At 35.1% G+C, this 22031-nt stretch overlaps 1 protein-coding gene across 1 annotated transcript; it reads left to right on the forward strand.

The window, feature by feature from the left end:
• Positions 1-1797: 1797 nt before the first annotated feature.
• Positions 1798-12891, forward strand: LOC123550073 (protein unc-93 homolog A-like). Its single transcript, XM_053546264.1, has 7 exons — positions 1798-4950; positions 5933-6067; positions 6707-6858; positions 7032-7259; positions 9653-9788; positions 11915-12046; positions 12512-12891. Exons 1-7 carry the CDS (start codon positions 4506-4508, stop codon positions 12718-12720), a joined length of 1437 nt encoding a protein of 478 aa, XP_053402239.1. The 5' UTR covers positions 1798-4505; the 3' UTR covers positions 12721-12891.
• Positions 12892-22031: the final 9140 nt, after the last annotated feature.

Genomic DNA, 22031 nt, shown 5'->3' on the forward strand with positions numbered 1-22031 from the left:
ATCGCATACACAAGCATTTTCTTTGATTTAACCTTATGACCAGTTTTTGAACCCAAGATGACCCATACTCGAACTTGGCCTACATTCCGTCAAGGTCATCATTTTCATCAAAATTCTTGAAGATCAAGAGCAGCCTCTATAGCAAACACAAGATTTTTTTATATGACCTAGTGACCTAGTTTTTGATCCCAGATAACCCATTTTAACACACAAGCATACAAAAGCCAAATGTTCACAGAGGATAGACAGACAGACAGACACCCGATATCCAGCGATCACAATAACGTGAGCTCAAAATGAAAATCACAATAATGATATATCAGGGGATGGTATTGCATTGTTTTTAATGCGCATAATTCTGGAACGTACAAAAAAGAAAGTACAAACCTGACTTCTTTTTAAAGGCCTAGAGCTTTGCAGTTGGCCAAGGAATTTCTGTCTTCACCAGCACAGTTGAGGGCTAATGACTATCACAGTATGGTTCCAATGAATAAGGGCCATTGAAAATTAATGTCTTTCAACTCCACTGCACACATCTTCATGGTCTAGTTGGGACCCCTGCTGTGCTAATTGCTCTCTTACTAGCTACTATTACATAATCGCTGATAAGCAGCAGATAAGATGAGAGTTGTTTATTGAAATTTTGGAGGGTGGTGGGGGGCAAAACAAAACAAAACCGTCTCATTTCGTGTCTTATATCCATCAGTGTGAATACCGAGATTTTTAAACAACTTTAAGCTACTGCCTGTTTATTATCAACGGTTGTATTTTTATGGGATCAAACCTGTTTAAAAGAATTCAACACTTCGAGGACCCTTGCGTGATTGAATGTTCTCACAAGTACTATTCTATTTTATTTTTTCTATTTTTTTTATTTATTTATTTTATTTTTTTGTTTGTTTTGGTTTTCTTTTACGGCACGGGTACGGTGATTAGAAATAACAAAATTGGCACGGTGTTGGAGTAAATATCCACCCATTCAAAAAAAACTACCGCGAGCGCCTCTAAGGAATCGGCTAGCTGGTGTTGACAGGTACAGGGTCCGGTTTTTCTGCAGTATGCTAACAATGAACAAAATGCTGAAGATTAAAGAAAATATTAGCTTTTCAAATGTCAAATGAGGGATAAAGAAGATCAAATAAATCCTAATCTTACCACTTTCGATATAGCATAAAAAGAAAACATTACAATGTTTAAAAATGATTAATTGTAAATTTATAAAAATATAATAGTTTGATATATCTGATTTCGACTTTTTTGAAATGTTTTTGATTTCAAAAAATGTGTTTTGGGTTTCATCAAAGTTCCTATTTGACATAAGTGCAGATTCCATGTACATGCACAAGATTTTTTTTTTAAATTGACTTAATTAATATATTGTTTTGCAGATATTTGGGCAAGGAAAATAACATGTTTTAAAGCATGTTTTTCATCAATGAAAGTTTCAATATCATTTGTATATCCTAATTACTTTACATTCTGAAACAAAACACTTAACCCTTACCATGCTGGACACGATTGGTTCTGCCTTTGCGACCAGTGTAGATCATGATGAGCCTGCACATCCGTGCCGTCTGATCTTGATCTACACTGTTCGCCATTCTGTGAATAACGTGAGTATCTTTTTCGTACGCACCCCTTTTAACAGTCAATGGCACTGTCCAAGCTGGAAGATGGATAAGTTCATTATAGAAATTTAGCATGCATGGTAAGGGTTAAGATTATTTTTTCGGTTATTTCTGCATTTTGTTCATGAATATGTAAACTTAAAAAAGAAAAAAATAAGCTAACGTTTTTTGACATTTTTAAAAGAAATTCCGATATTAAGAACACTCCGCCATTGAAAAAAACATTTTTTCTACCATTTTTAAAGGAAATTCCGATAATATGAACACTCCGCCCTAAAGAAAACTTTAAAAATATAAGCCTATGTGGTCTCATTAGCAGGAATCTACGACGTTTCAGTTCTACAGTTTCCATCTTTTCATTACCTTGAATCTGCGACATTTCAGTTAATATATAGTTTCCGACTTTTAATTGCCTTGGTTACCAGTTTTCTTTATCGTTGTATCTCTTAGACATTGCACCATTGTTTCGAAGAATCACAATTTCAGTTTTCAAGTTTCTATGTACGAACAAGGCCCTATAACATGTGGTCTTTACTTAAGCTGCCAATCGCGAAATAAAAGGCAATGTCAAAAGTAAAGGTAAATTTTATTTACCGTCGCTTTGTGAAACAACATAAGCTCTGTAGAGCTTTTGAGCGACCCTATTTATGAACAGTTAAAACCAATTATACCTTAGCCCCAGCAATTTGCTGGTACCCATTTACAGCTTGGTCGACTGAGGCAATCGTGATAAAGTGCCTTACCCAAGGACACGCCGCAAAGGGAGTAGCCAGGATTCGAACCAGGGGCCTTCATCTCCGTAGGAAAGCATCTTAGCCCTTTCGACCAATGCGTCCACAGAATAAAGGCATATCATCAACTCCTCTGAATTTGCGACTATCAAAGTTTCGCGGCAATCTTTGTTTTCACTTGCATCCCAAATGTGCGACCATGATAAGAAGTTGCTCTACTATGACGTCCTATATATTGACAAAAATCGTGCAGTTTAAACAGGTAAGAACCTTGAAAACGAAGTTTGTAAATCATATCTCCATGAAAGTCTGGTTTTGATATAGCGTCTCGCAGAAGTGTCTTTAAATTGCTATTGTATTTCAAGATCAAATCTGAATTACGATGGTAAAATTTGGAAAAGTATTTACGTAATTTATGATAACATAGCTCTGTTGAAGAAGCTTTTTTGTAATACATAAGTTACGTTCATTGAAATCCTCAGCATGACTACTAGCTTTTGCAAACCGAATTAACTGAGCAATATATACCCCATAAGATGTAGCCTGGGATACATCCCCATCCAAATGAGGGAAATTTGCAATACTGAAATTAAAATCATGCCTCTTGTCATAAATTTTGGTATGAATGAAATTGTCGGAAATAGAGAGATGTAAATCTAGAAGTGAAGAGTTTTATCCGAGAAGTTAGTTTTATTTAACTGCAGCTCCCTGGGATAAATAATTATTTTCCACTAACTGATCGAAAACGGATTATCCATATTAAGTATATCATCCAATTAGCGTGATGCATTATTAAATGCAGTAATAATGTCTGCCTGTGTATCTTGATAAAAACTCAACATAGAATCTCTTTCATAACAATATAAAAACAAATCAGCGACAAGGGGTGTACAATTTGTTCCCATGGGAATACCAATTACTTGTCTGAAAACTGCATTCCCAAACCTGACGTAAATATTGTTCAATAAAAAGGAAGGGGTTGTACAAACTTCCTCAGGAATGTAAAAAGGTTAAGTCGTACTGCTAGCACATGACCTTTGCAAGCTTATAGCATTTTTCCCATTTACTCAGTAAAAGCAGACTTTTTCCATTGATGTAGTAAAAAACGGGAAATTTCAAGTGAAAGTAACCGACCAACGGATCTTCATGAAACAAAATACAAATTGCGCTAACTGCAGTAAATTGTCCCCTAAATTAGTTTTACAAATCATAAATACCTACATAATTAAGTTATCCATTGATGGATCTTGATACATCACTGTAGGGCAGTTTTGCAGAGGCAACTTTTGCCAGAATATCATATCAGCCAAGTAGCCAATAAATAGAAATGTAGTATTTAATTCAAAAGTATTCTAGGACGAAAAAGATACATATCTACAGATCGAGGCGTTTGTTCATCGTGGCGATTTAATAAAATACATTGTGTCTATAACTTCTGGTTGGTAGGTTCTTTCTGAGGACAGGTTTGTACTGGTGCTGAATCCAGGAACACATGTTAGGTTAACTGCACGCCATGTCAGAACGGCGTTAAAACGAGGACATGGAGGCAATATCACTTGCCCCTCATCGATGCGGGTTGAGTCTCACTCGGGGCGTTGTATTGTTCATGCGAGGAAGCCATCCAGCTGGCTTACGGAAGGTCGGTGGCTCTACCAAAGTGCCCGCCCATAATGAAATAATGCACGGAGAGGCGAATACAAGTTAATTGACTTTTCTTGTTAAAAGAGTCGAAGGTAATGCAATACCGACTTTTACAAAGTATCAAACAGAGAGATGTCAAAGTGCGGAAGGTGAGACTGAGAACAGTGAAAAAGGAGTAGAGTACTTAAATCAGATTAAACCTAATATTTATACTGATTGTGTGCATTTTATTTAGACTACTGAATGCTTGACAGATGAAACAAATTAACGTATACCATTTGTATTAAACAATGGAATGAATATACATAATTAGGTCATAATACTGATAAAGTTTAAGACGACTAGCTGTTATCATAAGTCGTTATCCAATCCTAATTTCAGTTCAAGTATTTGTGTAATATAAAGTAAAAGGACGAAAATGTTTAATGACGTTTAAAAAGCTAAATCTCAGATCTACGCGATACTTCAAAAAGAAAATTACCTCACTGTCACATATAGCGTAAAAATGGACAACAGAAAGAAAGCTTCAGAAGCAGATACAGATGCTGATGAATTAATGTTGGCTAATATATCTGCGAATATTGGTGACTTTTATGAGAAAACGACAGATGTCACAGTAAACCAAGTTTTGAATAAGATGACTAAATTTGTTATCTTTAGAAATCTTTTTACCGTTAGCTTTGCATTTATGCTTCTTTTCAGTGCTTTTGATTCCTTCGCAAATTTGCAAAGTTCATTGAATAAAGAGGATGGACTTGGAACTTCAGGGATGGCTTTAGTGTACACAGCTATGGTGTTAACGAGTTTGTTTTTAAATCCTTTTACAATGGCGCGTTTCTCTTACAAATGGATAATGGTCGTATCAATGAGTGCATACATACTCTATGTATCGACTGGATTTTATCCCGCCTGGTCTACCATCATTCCTGCTTCACTCATATTAGGCATGGGTAAGTATAAAATTTTGACCTCTTTTATACTTCCTTATAAATTTTTTTGCTGTTTAAACAATTTGGAAAGAAATTGAGCAGATGAATATCATGATACAAAACTTTTAAAATCTAAAATAGAGAAAAATGGAAACTTCACAGGTCGCTCAACACGACAAAAACGAAAATGTTGCAGGCTCTAAGTTTCTTTTGATATTCCGAAGTAACAAAAGATATTCTCTATTGATACGAGAGGTAGCATAACATGTTACAAATCGTTAAACCTCATTGCAAGTCAAGGTACTTGGCGAGTATAATCTTTTTTTACCTTTAGTTTGAGCAGCAGCATAAAATTTACCGTTCTTATTGGCTCTCGATATGTACCCTGTATTGACCACTCGTATGTCATTATGTTATCGAGTAACATCTATATTCTGTAAAAACAGTGATAGAACGATAGTATTCTTTTAGTCTATCAACAATTTTAGTATCCGTTAAACAATATATACACTGTCTTTAACCAAAGAAATTTGAAACATAAAGAAAAGAGCGCCTTTTTCATCCACTCCTTTTGTAACACTCAAACATAATTCAATCTTGATTAACAAGAGGGCATTTTCCAAATAGTAGCTATACGTTTACTTTGAAAGTTTCTCCTTTGAACCATCAGGACCTTTTAACTGCATTTGTGCAGTATTTCTTCCTTGTGTGGGAAGGGTTGGGGTGAGGTGGTGTGATTGTCGTATTTGACTTTATTCTTGTTACACCATTCTTGAGGATTTCAATGAATCTTTTAGAGATTTTTTTTACCAAGATGTCAAACACATGCCCGAAAGTAACAGAGCTTTGTCTACTTGTGTGCATATTTTCTTGAATAAAACTGCTTGTTTGATTTATTTACTAGGGTGATCAGTCAGCAATGTTGTTAACGCAATGTTTATTTCTTATAATCGTTAACGCCATAATATTTATTTTTCTGTGAATAATGGCATCAGATTTTCAGGTGCTGCGCATCTTTGGCTAGCAGTGCAGGCTTACATCACTGATATTGCTAAACGGTATGCTTACATCACCCAGTCAAATGTTCAAGATCGGGTGTACCTGTTCCTAGGAATATTTTATGCTTTCCTTTATACAGGTAAGAAGCAACAAATGTTTTTATTACGACATCTGTTTCATGATATGTTTTGATCTGTTTACATATTTGATTAAATACTAACCGAGATAGATACTGTTTCTTTGTAACATACTTAGATTCAAATTTCTGAAAAACAGCATTCAAAGCGCTAAAATGTACCATTTGCTTTGTATATTTCAACGATCCTATGTTTGGTAGTAGGAACTGATGCGCTATATTCAGATAACATATTATTAGTCCTACCTAGTCCCTCTCCATATAGATAAGGAGTTGTGTGACTCAAGTATTATTCAGAGAAAACTAGCTTTATATCAAAATATTTACTTCTATATCTGCAACGAATAAAGGACCCAAATAGGAAAAGCTATATTCAGAAATCAGTCGCCCGTATAGAACTCCATGTGGAGATACATATATACATACGTGTAAATGTATGCAGGAAACAGCAGCTAAATGCTTGTTAACATCGAAACAAACGAATGAAATACAACTAACAAACAGTCTCAAAGATGTCTAAAAGCGGTCAGAAATAAGGTACTGACACATCAACTGTCTGAGAAAATCGACAGAAGTGTGAGAAAGGAGCACAGATGTGTTTTGTGCGAGGTGTTTTTACCTATATGACATGTTTTCTTCCAGGCAATATCTGGGGTAACCTAATATCGTCTTTGGTATTTCAACGTAAATCTGTAAACACCACATCAAAAGATACGCTTTCCTTGTGTGGATCCAATTTTTGTCCATACAAAGAGACGAATGACTCCATTATTACACCTCCTTCTCGGAGACAGGTATTGCATGTAATCAAAATATATATCTAAAAAGAAAAACATGTTAATACTGTATAAAGAGGACACAAAAATAAACATTTTATAATTATATGCTGATAAAAAGGAATTTGAACGATAATATTAATTATATTGATATATGATTGAACTATAATTGAACGTTTTATATCTTATAGGTGTACATTTATACAGGTGTCTGTACAGGAATGTGCTCTCTTGCTCTAATTCTGATGCTATTGTTTTTGACCGACACGTCATCTGGTGGGCAGCAAATCATCTCTATATGTAAAAAGCTTCGCCAAGTTACAGTGCAAATATTTACTTCTAGAAACCAGATGCTACTAACGTTTGCAACATTACTAAGTGGTTTAGGAGGCGGCTTCACAGCAGGTGACTTCACTAGTGTAAGTATATATATTGAAATTAAATCAATCTGAAACAACGAAAACACTACAGAACAGTGTATGTATTCTTACTTGTGTCTACAAATACAAGTCTGAAAGGTTTACCATTTTTGTTAGCTTGCATTATCGTGATTAAACACGACGACACCATTAGATAATATGGGATAAAATTGGATATATTGATGCATATTTAGGGAGAAAATCAGCTTTAACTGATTCCTTGACTGGTTATGAACGACCCAATCAAACAGAATTCGCATTTATTTGTTCTGTTCAATTCTACGCTTCAAAGCCTTTTCATGATGACGTTTGAACGTTCTAGACGCTATCAAGGCAGTACTTTGATAAAAATCGTAACGTTGATAAGCTAGAATAAACAAAATCGATTAAATATGATAAGAATCAATGTGAAACTAAATATAATAAGCCCGTGGAAAATGATGATGCCACTGAATTTGCGTACGACAAAATGTTGTAATTTTTACGGTACATGTATATTATTTTGTTTATGTATTTATAAATGTATATTGATCAGTGTGGCACCGTTATATGTCGCACCACCGTAAAATGTTGCAAAAACGTTAAATGTCACAAGATTAACGTTTACTTATCTGTCGCATCTGCCGACAAATTTCGCAAAATCATATGCCGTTATATGTCTCACCGTTAACGCTTAATATTGCACGAATTTGTCTGCTGTTATATCTCGCATCTTTAACGCTTAATCTCGCAAAGTAAAAGAATTGCAACTTAGGTATTACTATCATTGTAATTAACTTTCACTCAAATGTTAACTTATGCACACAAGAAAGGTTTTCATGCATACTAGTAATAACGAGAGGCAATAGATAGGCACAGCCGATAATTACATGCATCATCTCCACACTGCCATTTATTCACATGCTATGTTGCCATTTATTCATATGCCAAGTTTCATGTGTCTTCGAGGACATATTCAGCTATTTCGGGATCCAGTTTTCCATATGATAACCGACGCATGGAGGGCAAACCTTTTCTCATCTGGTGACAGGTCCAAAACCGTAAATAAATGAAGAGAGCCAAGATGGCTGTTTATCGCTTACTTAGGTACAGTTGGCCAATCTTATGAAGACTTTTGACCAAATGACATCAATTTGAAGTCAGGTGACCAAAATTTAAATGTGACCTTGGTCTCTACTTATTAAACGACTATCAAGCTTGACCTAAGTTTTATCTAGACAGTCCTTTTATGATGTTCCATCGATTCAATACTGAAATTTCCGATACATGCATAAATGTTTTCCGTGATCTCTACTGAATAAAAAGCAGTTCACAGTTCATACTTCACAGTTCGCAGGTTATACTTCATAGTTCAAAATTCACACTTCATGCTTTACAGTTCGCTCTTCACAGCTCATAATTCAAAGTTCATACTTTACAATTCACAATTTACTGTTCATACTTCACGCTTCACAGTTCAAACATGTCTTAATTTATATATACGAATTTACTTTGTGAAGTATGAACTGCCAAGTATGAAATATGAATTGCGAACTACGAAGCCACTGCAAGGCTTTCGTAGTGAGGGTATCTAATAACTATTCATGTTGCTTTTTATTCCATTCGTTGCTCAATCTTATACATTTTAATATGATATAGATATATTTTGAATATAAAACTATTTCGTAATATAAACTGCGACAGTCACTACGAAATTACAACAGTTTACACGTGATTTCAAATTGTAATTGAACGATGGAAGTTATTCGATCGAAATAAACATCTCGAGCGCTTGAAATATTTTTCATTAACACAAAAATGCCATGATGGTTCTAGATCGGTCACTCTAGTTTCATAGCTCAGACAGATATTATTATATATTCATATGTTAAAGCAGGAGACACCTTTTTTTTTACAGCTCTAATAGTGTGAACGGACTAAGTAGAATGGTTCAATGAAGAATCATTTGCTATAAATTGTTTTGACAAAACTTAAAAGGAATATAAGTCACGGTCATGACGACCATACTTTAAAGTTTAAAATAACAAAATGACAGTTACAACACACAATGAAAAAATTATTGTTTACAATTTTCTCAAAAAAGTAATTTGGCAGACTTTGTCTTTCTACCGAAAGTGTTCAAGTCGTCTCCTCCACGGACGAGCTTATTATCTTATATGTATTATTGGGATACTTTAAATATCTTGTCTGAATAGCTTTTTCGATTTCAGAATAACTAACTAACTAACCGCATTTATTAATTGAACATGCCATACATTACCAATATGTCTTGGCAAAACATTTAATTGCCACTGATCACACACTTTTGATTGGACATTTGACGTTCACGATAAGTGTTTTGTTTGCTGTTTGTAAGACATACATTAGCTGTTCATGTTATTGTTTTATTATAGGCCTACATAAGCTGTCCCTACGGAATAGAGAATGTTGGTTTTGTAATGATAACTTACGGTGTAAGCCAATCATTGTTCAGCGTATTGTTTGGAAAGCTTAACCAATACACTGGACATGTCGCTATCTACATTTTTGGTAAGTTGTTTTTAATGTTGAATTAAATATATATCAGTATGACTAATTACATGTGACATTAACTTGGACCAGAAAATATTATGTTTGCACTAACAAGGCGATTTCATTATCTGGTTCCACATATGGTTGTAGGATTTTGTACAGTTCAGGACAGGAAAATTACATTCAGTGCTTGCTTGATTGCCAGTTACAACTTTTGTCAATTTCGCATTACATGGAAGCAAAAATAAATTTGTAGGACTCATTAGCATAGAACACTTTGATATATTTGTTCTGCTGCAGAATAGGCTAAACCATTAATGTCTTGATATTCATAATATTTCTTAAGAATTGTCATAAGCAATACTGGACCTAATGTGGTAACTTGTCTGCTGCATGCACAGAAACGTTGAAAACATACGATCATTTTAACGAGTTACTGCAATAAAGCCCAGTTTTACCAAGTTTATAAGAAAATATGCTTTAAATATATCTGATATGTAGATAAATTATTTTTATTTTTACAGAGACAACAATATCTTGCTAATACCGGTTCTACATTTGAAATGAAACTCGCGTTATTTAAAATAAAAAGAAATGTAATGTCAATACTTGGAGAAATATTAGGTGATGATACCTTTAATTGGTATATTTCATTACGTTCTACTTTGAATTTAAGTTTAAAACAAGAGTGCAAGAATGTCACAATATACGCCCGTCACAGCAAATTTCTTTACTCTAGCACCTGTATTTGCAAATGGAATTTTAACTTTGTGGTTGTTTAGTAATAACTAAGTGTTTTGTTTTTCTAAGTCCACAAAAAAACTCCTTACCAGGTAGAGATACCTTAAAATACACCTAAAATTGGAAAGTAACATCTATGTTGTAACACAGAAAAGTGGTCTTGGTTTTTCCCTACGGTCAATTATAAAAAAGTTACAATATAAGTTATTTATAGTAACAACTAAGGGAAGTTAATCTTAAAAAAAAAAAAAAAAAAAAAAAATCAAAAAAAAAAAATGTAAGTCCTCACAAAAATCTTTACCAGGTAGAGACTGGTCAAAATTCACCTCAAAATTGGATGTAGCATGCATATTGTACTACAGAAAAGTGGTCTCGATTTTTCCCTATGACTAGTAATGAAAAAGTTACAATATAAGCTATTTATAGTAACAACAAAGGGAAGTAATTCGAAAGAAGGGAACTGTGCATGACACTTCATCTCATGATGGTGTATAATTGTGTCAAGTTACATCAAAATCCCTCCATGCATGAAGAAGAAATGCTTTGGACAAAGTCATTCTTGTATCTGACCTTTGGCCTCTAAGTGTGACCTTGACCTTAGACCTAGGGACCTGGTAATTGCGCATGACACTACGTCTCGTGGTGGTGAACATTTGTGCCAAGTTATATCAAAATCCCTCTATGCATGAAGAAGACATGCTCCGGACAAGGTTTTCATTCTTGTATCTTTTGACCTCTAAGTGTGACCTTGACCTTAGACCTAGAGACCTGGTTCTTGCGCATGACACTCCGCTTCATGGTGGTGAACATTTGTGCCAAGTTATATCAAAATCCCTCTATGCATGAAGAAGAAATGCTCCGGACAAAGTTTTCATTCTTGTATCCTTTGACCTCTAAGTGTGACCTTGACCTTAGACCTAGGGACCTGGTTCTTGCGCATGACACTCCTTCTCATGATGATGAACAATTGTGCCAACTTTCATCAAAATCCCTCTATGCATGAAGAAGATATGCTCCGGACAAAGTCATTCTTGAATTTGACCTTTGACCTCTTAGTGTGACATTGACCTTAGACCTAGGGACCTGGTTCTTGCGCATGACACTACGTCTCATGATGGTGAACAACTGTGCCAAGTTTCATCAAAATCCCTTCATGCATGTAGAAGATATTCTCCGGACAAGGTCTGTGGACGCCGCCCGCCCGCCAGGGGCGTTCCCATAATACGTCCCGTTTTTCAAACGGGCGTATAAAAAGTAGTGTATCTTAGATATGCCATTTATAGAAGCAGCCAGGTATAGTATCTGGTAATTTTACATGTTTACATGTTACATTTACTAAACAATTTTCCCCCAGCAGAGATTTTATAGCTATTGTACCTGTTCAGTGAAAAACTAAATTTCAGGTTTTCTAGCCCAGTTGTCAGCTTACTTAACTTTGTTACTATGGAGTCCAAAAAGTTCCGAGTATGGAGTTGTCTACGTACTTGCATCTTTATTTGGAATAGGCGGAGCAATTAACACGCCTTTAGTTGCCGGTAATATTTTCTAGTGTTAGGCGTTGTAGCCTGTTTTGCATTTGTAACCATGTGATTAACACCTGTAGCCTATTATAGAACAGGTGTTTGTAAGTTTTTTTTTAATCTGACTTGAGTTCTCGCTTGTTTTATGTAATTAAAAGAGTTTTTCGTATTAAATTTTCTTAGCTCTTCGTTTTAATCGTAATATGGGTTTGGAAGAATCCTGATCAGCCCGATATGTGATATAAGCAAAAAATCTAAATAATTCAAAGTTTTGTAACATGAAATTAAAGCACATTTAATTCTTTGTTAGTAATCACGTTTGGTTTTACGGTTACATTATTTTATTTTGTATGGTTTAACCTCGCACCGACACATTTGCATTGTTTTACGGCACTTCGCTAGAACCACCGACCTTCCCGGGTAAATACAAATTAACAAAAATGTATACCAGTATATCAGTACGATATTTTTCTATTTCAGCCCTATACAATATTTACTTCGAAAAGGATAGAGATGTGGCATTATCAAGTTTTCGTGCTATAAGTTCAGTAGGATGGGCTGCTGCGTTTGGTTACAGTAGTTGGTTGTGTACTGTGTATAAAGTATACACATTAATATGTGTCCTGGTCATAGCACTTGTTACTATTATACTGCTAGATGTGGTGCACAAGAAAGAAAAGAAACGTTGATTACTAAATTGATTGCGTTCTACCATACTGAGTTTTTACTCAATGACGTTACAAAGGAACAATTTTATCATCGTCTTGGTTTAAATCATCTTATATTCACACATTCTTATATTCGATAATTGTAACGATTATTTTATTTGTATATCTCTATGAAATACTATGTGAAGGTGTTTTTATTTTAACTTATTAGTTTGCTGATCAGCTGACAAGCTATATATCTATATAAAGAGTAAATAAGTAGTTGTTGACATATCTTTGTGCCCCCCATGAGTGGTGGGGGCATATAGATTTGCTCTTGTCCGTGCGTGCGTGCGTGCGTCCGTGCCCGCGAAATGATGGTTAAGTGACTTCATAACGGTACTTTCTCTTTGGTCATTCATTCCGTTCTGTTTATGTGACATTTTTCTTTTTATGTGACTGATAGAACAATAGAGAGAACAATAGGGGTGTCACATAAATACCGTTTCGTTAGAACGTCCGTCCGTCCGTGCGTCTGTGCGTCCGTCCGAAGTTCGTGACGCGCCTAGCTCAAAAAGTATTTGATATAAATTGATGAAACCTTGCATGAGTCTTTATCATGATATGAACATGCGCACCTCCTATTTTCGTCTGGCTCCGCCCCTATTTTTAGAGTTATGGCCCCTGAAATAGTCAAAAATGCACATTTTCACCTTGTGACACGCCTAGCTCAAAAAGTATTTGATGTAGATTCATGAAACCTTGCATGAGTCTTAACCATGATATGACCGTGCGCACCTCTTATTTTTCATCTGGGTCCACCCCCTATTTCCAGAGTTATGGCCCCTGAAATAGTCAAAAATGCATATTTTCACCTTGTGACGCGCCTAACTTATAAAGTATTTGATATAAATTAATTAAACCTTGCATGAATCTTTATCATGATATGAACTTTTTATCTGCCTCCACCCTCTTTTGTCAGAGTTATGGCCCCTGAAATAGTCAAAAATGCACATTTTCACCTTGTGACGCACCTAGCTCAAAAAGTATATGATATAAATGGATGAAAACTTACATGAGTCTTTATCATGATATTAGCTTGCATACCTCTTATTCATTTGCTGGCTCCTCCCCCTATGTTTAAAGTTATGGCCCCTGAAATAGTAAAAAAATGCACATTTTCACCTAATTATGTGCCTAACTCAAAAAGTATTTAATGTAAATTCATGAAACCTTGCTTGAGTCTTTATCATAATGTGGCCTTGCACACTTGGCATTCTTCTTGAGAATCTTAGCATTTATTGCAGAGTTATGGCCCTTGAAATAGCTAAAATAGTGGATTTTTTGTTTGTGATGCTCATAGCTCAAGAAGTATGTGGTATAGAATAATGAATCCTTTTCATATTTTTTTGAGGCTATACCCCATTAAGACTGCAAGCATTTGAATTATTACAGACGGAGGTAACTACTTTTTATGCCCCCGAAGGGAGGCATATAGTTTTTGAACCGTCTGTCAGTCTGTCCGCAATTTTCGTGTCCGGTCCATATCTTTGTCATCGATGGATGGATTTTCAAATAACTTGGCATGAATGTGTACCACAGTAAGACGACGTGTCGCGCGAAAGACCCAGGTCCGTAGCTCAAAGGTCAAGGTCACACTTAGACGTTAAAGGTCATTTTTCATGATAGTTGGGCGTGTCCGGTCCATATCTTTGTCATCCATGGATGGATTTTCAAATAACTTGGCATGAATGTGTACCACAGTAAGACGACGTGTCTCGTGCAAGACCCAGGTCCGTAGCTCAAAGGTCAAGGTCACACTTAGACGTTAAAGGTCATTTTTCATGATAGTGCATTCGTGTCCGGTCCATATCTTTGTCATCCATGGATGGATTTTCAAATAACTTGGCATAAATGTGAACCACAGTAAGACGACGTGTCGTGCGCAAGACCCAGGTCCGTAGCTCAAAGGTCAAGGTCACACTTAGACGTTAAAGGTCATATTTCAACATAGTGCATTGATGGGCGTGTCCGGTCCATATCTTTGTCATTCATGCTTGGATTTTAAAAATATTGGGCATGGATGTGTACCACAGTAAGACGACGTGTCGCTCGCAAGACCCAGGTCCGTAGGTCAAAGGTCCTAAACTCTAACATTGGCCATAACTATTCATTCAAAGTGCCATCGGGGGCATGTGTCATCCTATGGAGACAGCTCTTGTTTCTGCAAGCAATTTGATATTTTGCAATAACATGCGTGCATATGATCATAAGACCAAAGGAGATATAGGTCGTAGGTGATGGAATTTAACGAGCTGTAAAATTATTCTCCCTATATCGTCTACAAAATTACTATTTTTTACACAATACCCTGCTAAATTTCTATAATGAACTTGTCAATCTATCGATTCGAACAGTATCATTTACTGTTAAAATGGGTGCTTACCAAACGATGCAGCCTAAATGGCGAACAGTGCAGATCATGATCTACACTAGCCGCAAAGGCAGAGTCAGTCGTGTCCAACATGATAAGAGTTAAAGTGAATCTTGAAACAAATTCTACCAATTTAGTCATCAGTCCCCACATCTTACTCATGCGAGAGTTTTGAGCCCTATCGTAGAGAGAAACAGAGAAACAAAGACACGAGACAGAGAGCTCACAGTTAGGCAAAGTGACTGATCCAGCGAAGAAAAACTTTATTCCTGAAAGATAGATCTTCAGATGACATTAAAGCATTTCAATTGGTCCGACGCAGAGTTTTGTTGTTTCTTGGGAGAGTGTTTTTAAGGCTGGTCCAATGCAAAGACTATTTTCCTTTGCGGGAGTCTTTTAATCAAGTTTATTTTTTCTTTCCACAATCGAGATTTTTGGACTCTATCGTAGATTTCTATATGAAATTTATCGTTGAATCTTTTAAAGGTAATTTCAAATACTGATTGGGGAGCAGATCGCAAGGTTTTGTTAAGACTGTATAGAGCTTTGATTAGATCCAAGCTAGATTACGGTTGTGTTGTTTATGGTTCAGCCAGAAAATCGTATTTACAGATGCTGGATACTTTTCATAATCAAGGTCTTCGTATTGCTTTTGGCGCATTTAGAACATCGCCTGTTGAAAGTTTGTATGTTGAAGCAAACGAACCCTCCCTTTACACGAGACGTGAAAAACTGTCATTGCAATATGCTCTGAGGGTAGCTGCCAACAAATCCAACCCTGCTCATAAAATCATATTTAAACCCAAATACCACGATTCGTATGACAGAAAACCAAAACAAATTAAAACTTTTGGACTTCGCGTTGATAATTCTATGAAGAAACAGATTTTGAATTTGATGATGTAAAAGATAATTTAGTTCTGAATACACCACCATGGATTCTTAATTCTCCAACAGTTCTTTTTGATATGAAAACCGCATTGAAAAAGGCTGAAACAAACCCTGAAATATTCAAGTCCAAATATAACGAAATCAAGTCGGCTTACAAAGATCATTTTCCTATTTATACAGATGGTTCAAAAGATGATTCAAAGGTTGGATGTGCCGCCGTTAGCCATCTGCATCAATCAAAATTACGTTTACCAAATAACGCTACAATTTTTTCAGCAGAAGCAAAAGCAATTGATTTGGCCCTTAATTTTATTTCAGAATATAATGAAGAAAAGTTTATCATCTTTTCCGACTCACTTTCTGTATATTACAATCAATACACAACCGTAATACAGAAAATCCTCTCATTCAAAATATTCTTCTCAGGGTTCATGAACTATCTTTTAAAAAGTCCATCATATTCTGTCGGATTCCTAGTCATGTTGGTATTTATGGAAATGAAGATGCTGATACTGCAGCAAAGAAATCACTTTCATTAAATCAATCTAAATTGAAATTACCATATACTGATTTTAGGTCAAATATCAACAAATACATTTTAACTAAATGGCAGTCCTCATGGAACAATGCTTCGTTCAATAAACTTCGTGAAATTAAACCTACTTTAGGTGAATGGCACCAAGGAAATAGATCTGTTCGCAGGGAGGAAGTTGTTCTTTCTCGTTGTCGAATAGGTCATACTCGGTTGACTCATTCGTATTTGCTGAACAATGAAGATCAACCTGAATGTATACCATGTCAAACACCACTTACTATTAAACATATTTTAATCGACTGTATAGACTTCGATCCACAGCGCAACTCATACTATAATGTTGAATCTCTAAAAGAGCTGTACGAGCAAATTTCAGCCGACAAAATTTTGCAGTTTTTGAAACAAATAGGTATATATCATAAAATCTGAACCTTATTTGATTTTTATTCACCACTTTTATACTTTTTAATGTTTGCATTTGATTTTTTACACTATTTATGTATATACGCTTTTACTTTAATAGTTTTATTTATGCTTTGCAATTAACGTAATCCATTTAACTTTTTCTCGGCGATTTATGACCTTTTTGTGTCGATTCGCCGTAAAACCCAACTCATTCATTCATTCATTATATATTTAGGATTATGGATTATTTGTTTCTATTTTGTTATTCACTTTAGCTTGTGTTTCATTTGCTGTTTTATATCATTTTTGCATATTATGGACTATGGAACGCAGTTAGGTAAAGGTTAATGTTGTAAATTAGCAATTGATGAATTTCAAAAACAAAATTTTAACATATTTGAACGTATTACCAAAAACGCTAGTATACTTGATATAAAAAAGTTTGATTATTACATTACATAAGTGTATGTAAGTGTCGCATTTGCAAAAATATTTCCCAGTGCAGTTTCTACGGTCGACTGAATGAAGATTACTGAATGATTTTCGATGTAAACAACGAATTGATTTTATGTCGATATTTGAAAAACTGGAATCATACGATAGATTTTAACATAAAAAGTGTTTAATTTCACCACTGAATCTCATCAGCAGACATTTCAATGATGACAACAGTTAAAGAAGATATAACATACCGTATTTTCAAATTGTGTACATGATACGACGGGTGCAGACTTTAAGAGACATATTTATTAGCACTTGTACTGAAACGAAATGTCCGCTTCCATATTTTACAGAAAACCTGACTTCACCAAGTATCAAAAAGTAACCGAACTGCAAAGTGATGTAAAAACAAGTGAATGAAGTATTGCCATGCAATACAAAGTCCCCTGCTGGAAGGCACCTAGTTTTCTCTACTACAGTATACCATAATGAACTGATATCTGTCAATGATGTATAAACAATATTGTACTTTATATACAATATGTTATAACAACACACTTGGATTAATTGTTTTCATATTTATTTTTTGGCCGATCATAAAAATCATATAAGTTATTTATAGTAACAACAAAGGGAAAATAATCCTAATAAAATCTATGTAAGTCCACAAGAAACTTTTTACCAGGTAAAGATAGGTAAAAACACACCAAAAAATTGGATGTAACCACAGAAAAGTGGTCTCGATTTTTCTCTACGGCCGGTAATAAAAAGTTACAATATAACATATATATAGCAAAACAAAGGGACGTAATTCTAAAACAAAGGTGCCTCATGGTGGTGAACATTTGGTCCAAGTTACATCAAATCCCTCCGTGCATGTAGAAGAATGCCCCGGACAAAGTCATTCTTGAATTTGACCTTTGACCTCTGAATATGACCTTGACCTTAGACCTAGGGACCTGGTTCGTATGCTGGTGAATATTTGTACTAAGTAACATCAAAGTCCCTCTATTCATGAAGAAGAACTGCTACAGACAAAGTAATTCTTGTATCTGACCTTTGATCTCTAAGTGTGACCTTGACATTAGACTTTGTTGGCCTTTGACTCCCAATTGTGACCTTGAGCTTTGAGCTAGGAGTCCGGGGTTTGCGCACGGCACGTCGTCTCACCATGGGGAACACTTATGCCAAGTCACATTAAAATCCCTTAATGAATGTCAGAGTTATGGACCGGACACGAAACAGACCCTGTCCATGCTCCGTTAATATTTGACTGCAAAGTGTGACCTTGATCTTTAAGCTAGGGGTCTGAAAGTTATGCATGATACATCCTCATATTATGAGGTACAATTATGCCAAGTAATATAAAAATCCCTTCATGGTTGGACAATTATGGACCGTACAGGAAAAAGGCCCTGTTGACCTTTGACCTCCAATTGTGACCTTGACCTTTGAGGTCCGGGTTTTGCGCACGACCGGACACGAAATTCTCACGGACGAACGGAATGACGGAAAAGCGCATTCCTATAGTCCCCGAAGCTGGTTTTCAACCAGTAGGGGACTAATAATCGCTACAAGAAACCGCGAGCGATATAATTTTAAGAGTACATGAACCTGGGCTTTTTTAAGCAACTCATACTGAAGCGAATATGAAAATTCAACAAGAACCATATTCTTGCTGTAGAGTATTCAGAACCATTAATCAGTAACAGCATGAAAGGGGAACCTAGGGTCTTCCTCCACCATTAACATTAAAGCTGGAAAGTCGCCATATGAACTATCATGTGTATGTGCGACGTTAAATCTAAACAAAGCATGAAAATAGATGCTTATTATAGGTAGCTAATTTATCAGTCTCTAGAAATAATGAAAAACAAACAGTACGAAGTCTTAAAACTTACGGTCATGTTCATTTCAAGCAGTAAACGCACAGATCTAATTCTTACTAAATTCTTCATAAATTACATGTTAACTTTGAAACTGTGTAGCAAACTAAGTCACACAGTCAAAAAAATACAAACTAGTATACCTGACCTCTATAAAACATAGTCATAATGATTGTCATCATTAGGTTTAGGTAAACGTGATCATATAGGTGTTACATTTGAAACTGAAACTGATTTATTTGATTAACGCCTACATACAAAAAAGGGGAATGCTTTAAGTTTTATGTAGAAAATATACAGCGTGAATAAAGTTCACAATGGTGTTGAACATAATCATAATAATAAACCTTGAAAATATAAATGTTGAAATGTAAAAACTTTTCACCTGCTGTTATTGCATATAAAACAATTATATAAAAAATAAAAATAGTAATAATGATAATTATAGTAGAACAATGCCATGAAGTCACTAAAATATAGTGTCTTTAGATTTTTTAATGTATCAAGTGATTTGCATAGTTTTAACGACAGTGTATTCCAGTTTGGGACAAATAGTACAGAAACTCATCATTTCGTGGTTTTACATTGTATGTAAAAACAGACAAAAAAGCTGTCCGGATAGATGTTAAACATAATTATATGTTGTAAAAGCAATACTTTTAATACTGCATATCAACTTTTACGGTTAAAAGTCATGAAGGGAGGTAAGCAAGAATAATTAATTCAATAAATCGACCTACAGTGTTCATCAATATTCAAACCTTTGACAAATATTAGAGAAAATTACAATCGCAAGTAGTATATATGCAGAAATTAATGTATTTAATGTTTATAATGGAAAATGTTGCAACCACATTTATGAAGACAAATTATAGATGAACTTAATTCACGCTGTATATTTTCTACATAAAACTTAAAGCATTCCCCTTTATTGTTGATCAAAAAGTGCTTACGTCGGACGACGACGACGTACACAAAACGAATACACAAAGTCACTTATCCACTTTGTCTCAGATGCAAAATTTCTAATGTTGAGGAATAATTTAATAAAACGTACGTATTGACGGTAGATCAAATAGTTTTGGCGACATGTGCAATATACCTTTTTGACGTACAAAGGGGCCGACAAAGCCAAATCTATATCCCCAATGCCATCTGGTGGTATGATCAGCCAGACCTTATTATCATTATAGTAATATTTTCCCACCGCACATTATGTAATTAAATTATGTTGAGATGGTCCCCTTAAAATATCAATCGGCTTTGGTGTCCGCAGTCCACTTAGGCCTAATTTGCAAGTGTCTTTTATACCGCTAGCTATAGCGCACATGAAAAAGAAAAGAAACGCTGATTATCTATTTAAAAGTGGTTACTTTAAAGTTTAACTATTTTCAGTGTTAAACTTAGCGTTAATTCGAAGACGTCACACAGAAACGATTACATCGTCGTCATATTATCATTTTCGAATTTATCTATAACGATTTTTTTTCAGTATAATACTAGCTTCTAGTTCATATCTACATTTTAGTTTACTGATGGCTTAAATAATTATCTAGATTACGATATAAAAAGTAGATTAGAAATAATTTATGTGTCGCTGTTTTTCTGATTGTTGCTCTTTGCGTTTATAGAGTGTCCCATGCTTTCTTTATCTAGGTTATTTCCCGATTATCTGACGAAAGGGGATATAACTCGTACATGAAACAAATTAACGAATTGCTAAACTATTCTCCCTTCGAAGATAAATCTTCTTCATTATTCCGTGTAGTTTATCTTATATAACTTTGCAAAGGACTTCGGACACTATCGTATGCTTCTAGCCTACATTTTGAATGCAATATTCTCATTAAGTATTTAAAAAATACCCAAATCGTTTCGAATCACATATAAACAAATGTGTTATTTAACTTATTACAGCAGAAACTGGTTTGTATATGTTCTTATCAAGATGTTTTTCTTATTTAATCTAGGCCAGGGTATATTTTTGGAAAAAAAAATTTAATAGCCATAAAGATATATGCCACCACTTTACGGAAGTTTCAAAGATAGGAATTCCAATTGGAAAATGTGGCAAAATCCGTTTATTTAAGGGAAAGTAACATTTTAAGATTAAAATCCTATACATAAATAAAAAGAGAACGATATTTCTGCAAACAACCTGTACTTGACTTAAACTTACTTTATTTTCTTATCAATACACTATTCGTATGTTATTGATGCCTTACATGTGTGAATAGGAATGCTACAGATATACATGTAATACATGACCGGTCAGTTTATTACAGTGGTTCAGTTGGTTATTTAAGTACATGTACATGTCTGTATAGCTCTGTAATAAGTGATGGCAGATTTGTGTGTGCTGTATAACGTTAATACTAAGAAAGGGAAGTCCTTTTATAAAGACGGTAGGATAGGTTCTCGCTCGGGATAAGTAACAGTGGCACAGACAATGCTTGGCTTAAACCTGTAATAAAAATGTATCCGAAATGACAGCTTTCCGTTGGGCTTGCTTAAGAAAGCTGTATTGGAAAAAATTAAATCAGGATTGTTCTGACTGCAACCTGCCAAAGATAATGTTGTACAATGCAGGGCTAAAGTTGTGGGCAAACGCATTGGAAATGTGTCAACTGTAGGGCTAAAGTAGGAGCAGGTCACTGCATAAAATTCCGCCTGAAACTCGGCTGGACCTTTAAGTTCGTTTTCGAGTCTAGTCGTATTTGTTTATTCCATCTGCATGGAAAGTGGCCTAACATATCACATC

This window comes from Mercenaria mercenaria, chromosome 6, assembly GCF_021730395.1.
Source record: "Mercenaria mercenaria strain notata chromosome 6, MADL_Memer_1, whole genome shotgun sequence".
NCBI lineage: Eukaryota > Metazoa > Mollusca > Bivalvia > Venerida > Veneridae > Mercenaria > Mercenaria mercenaria.

Bases quoted from the DNA above. Each gene is read 5' to 3' on its own strand.
- LOC123550073 (XM_053546264.1), top strand. From the start codon at position 4,506: ATGGACAACAGAAAGAAAGCTTCAGAAGCAGATACAGATGCTGATGAA. The intron at 6,068-6,706 runs GTAAGAAGCAAC...GTTTTCTTCCAG, and splicing joins TTATGCTTTCCTTTATACAG to GCAATATCTGGGGTAACCTA. The intron at 6,859-7,031 runs GTATTGCATGTA...TATATCTTATAG, and splicing joins CACCTCCTTCTCGGAGACAG to GTGTACATTTATACAGGTGT.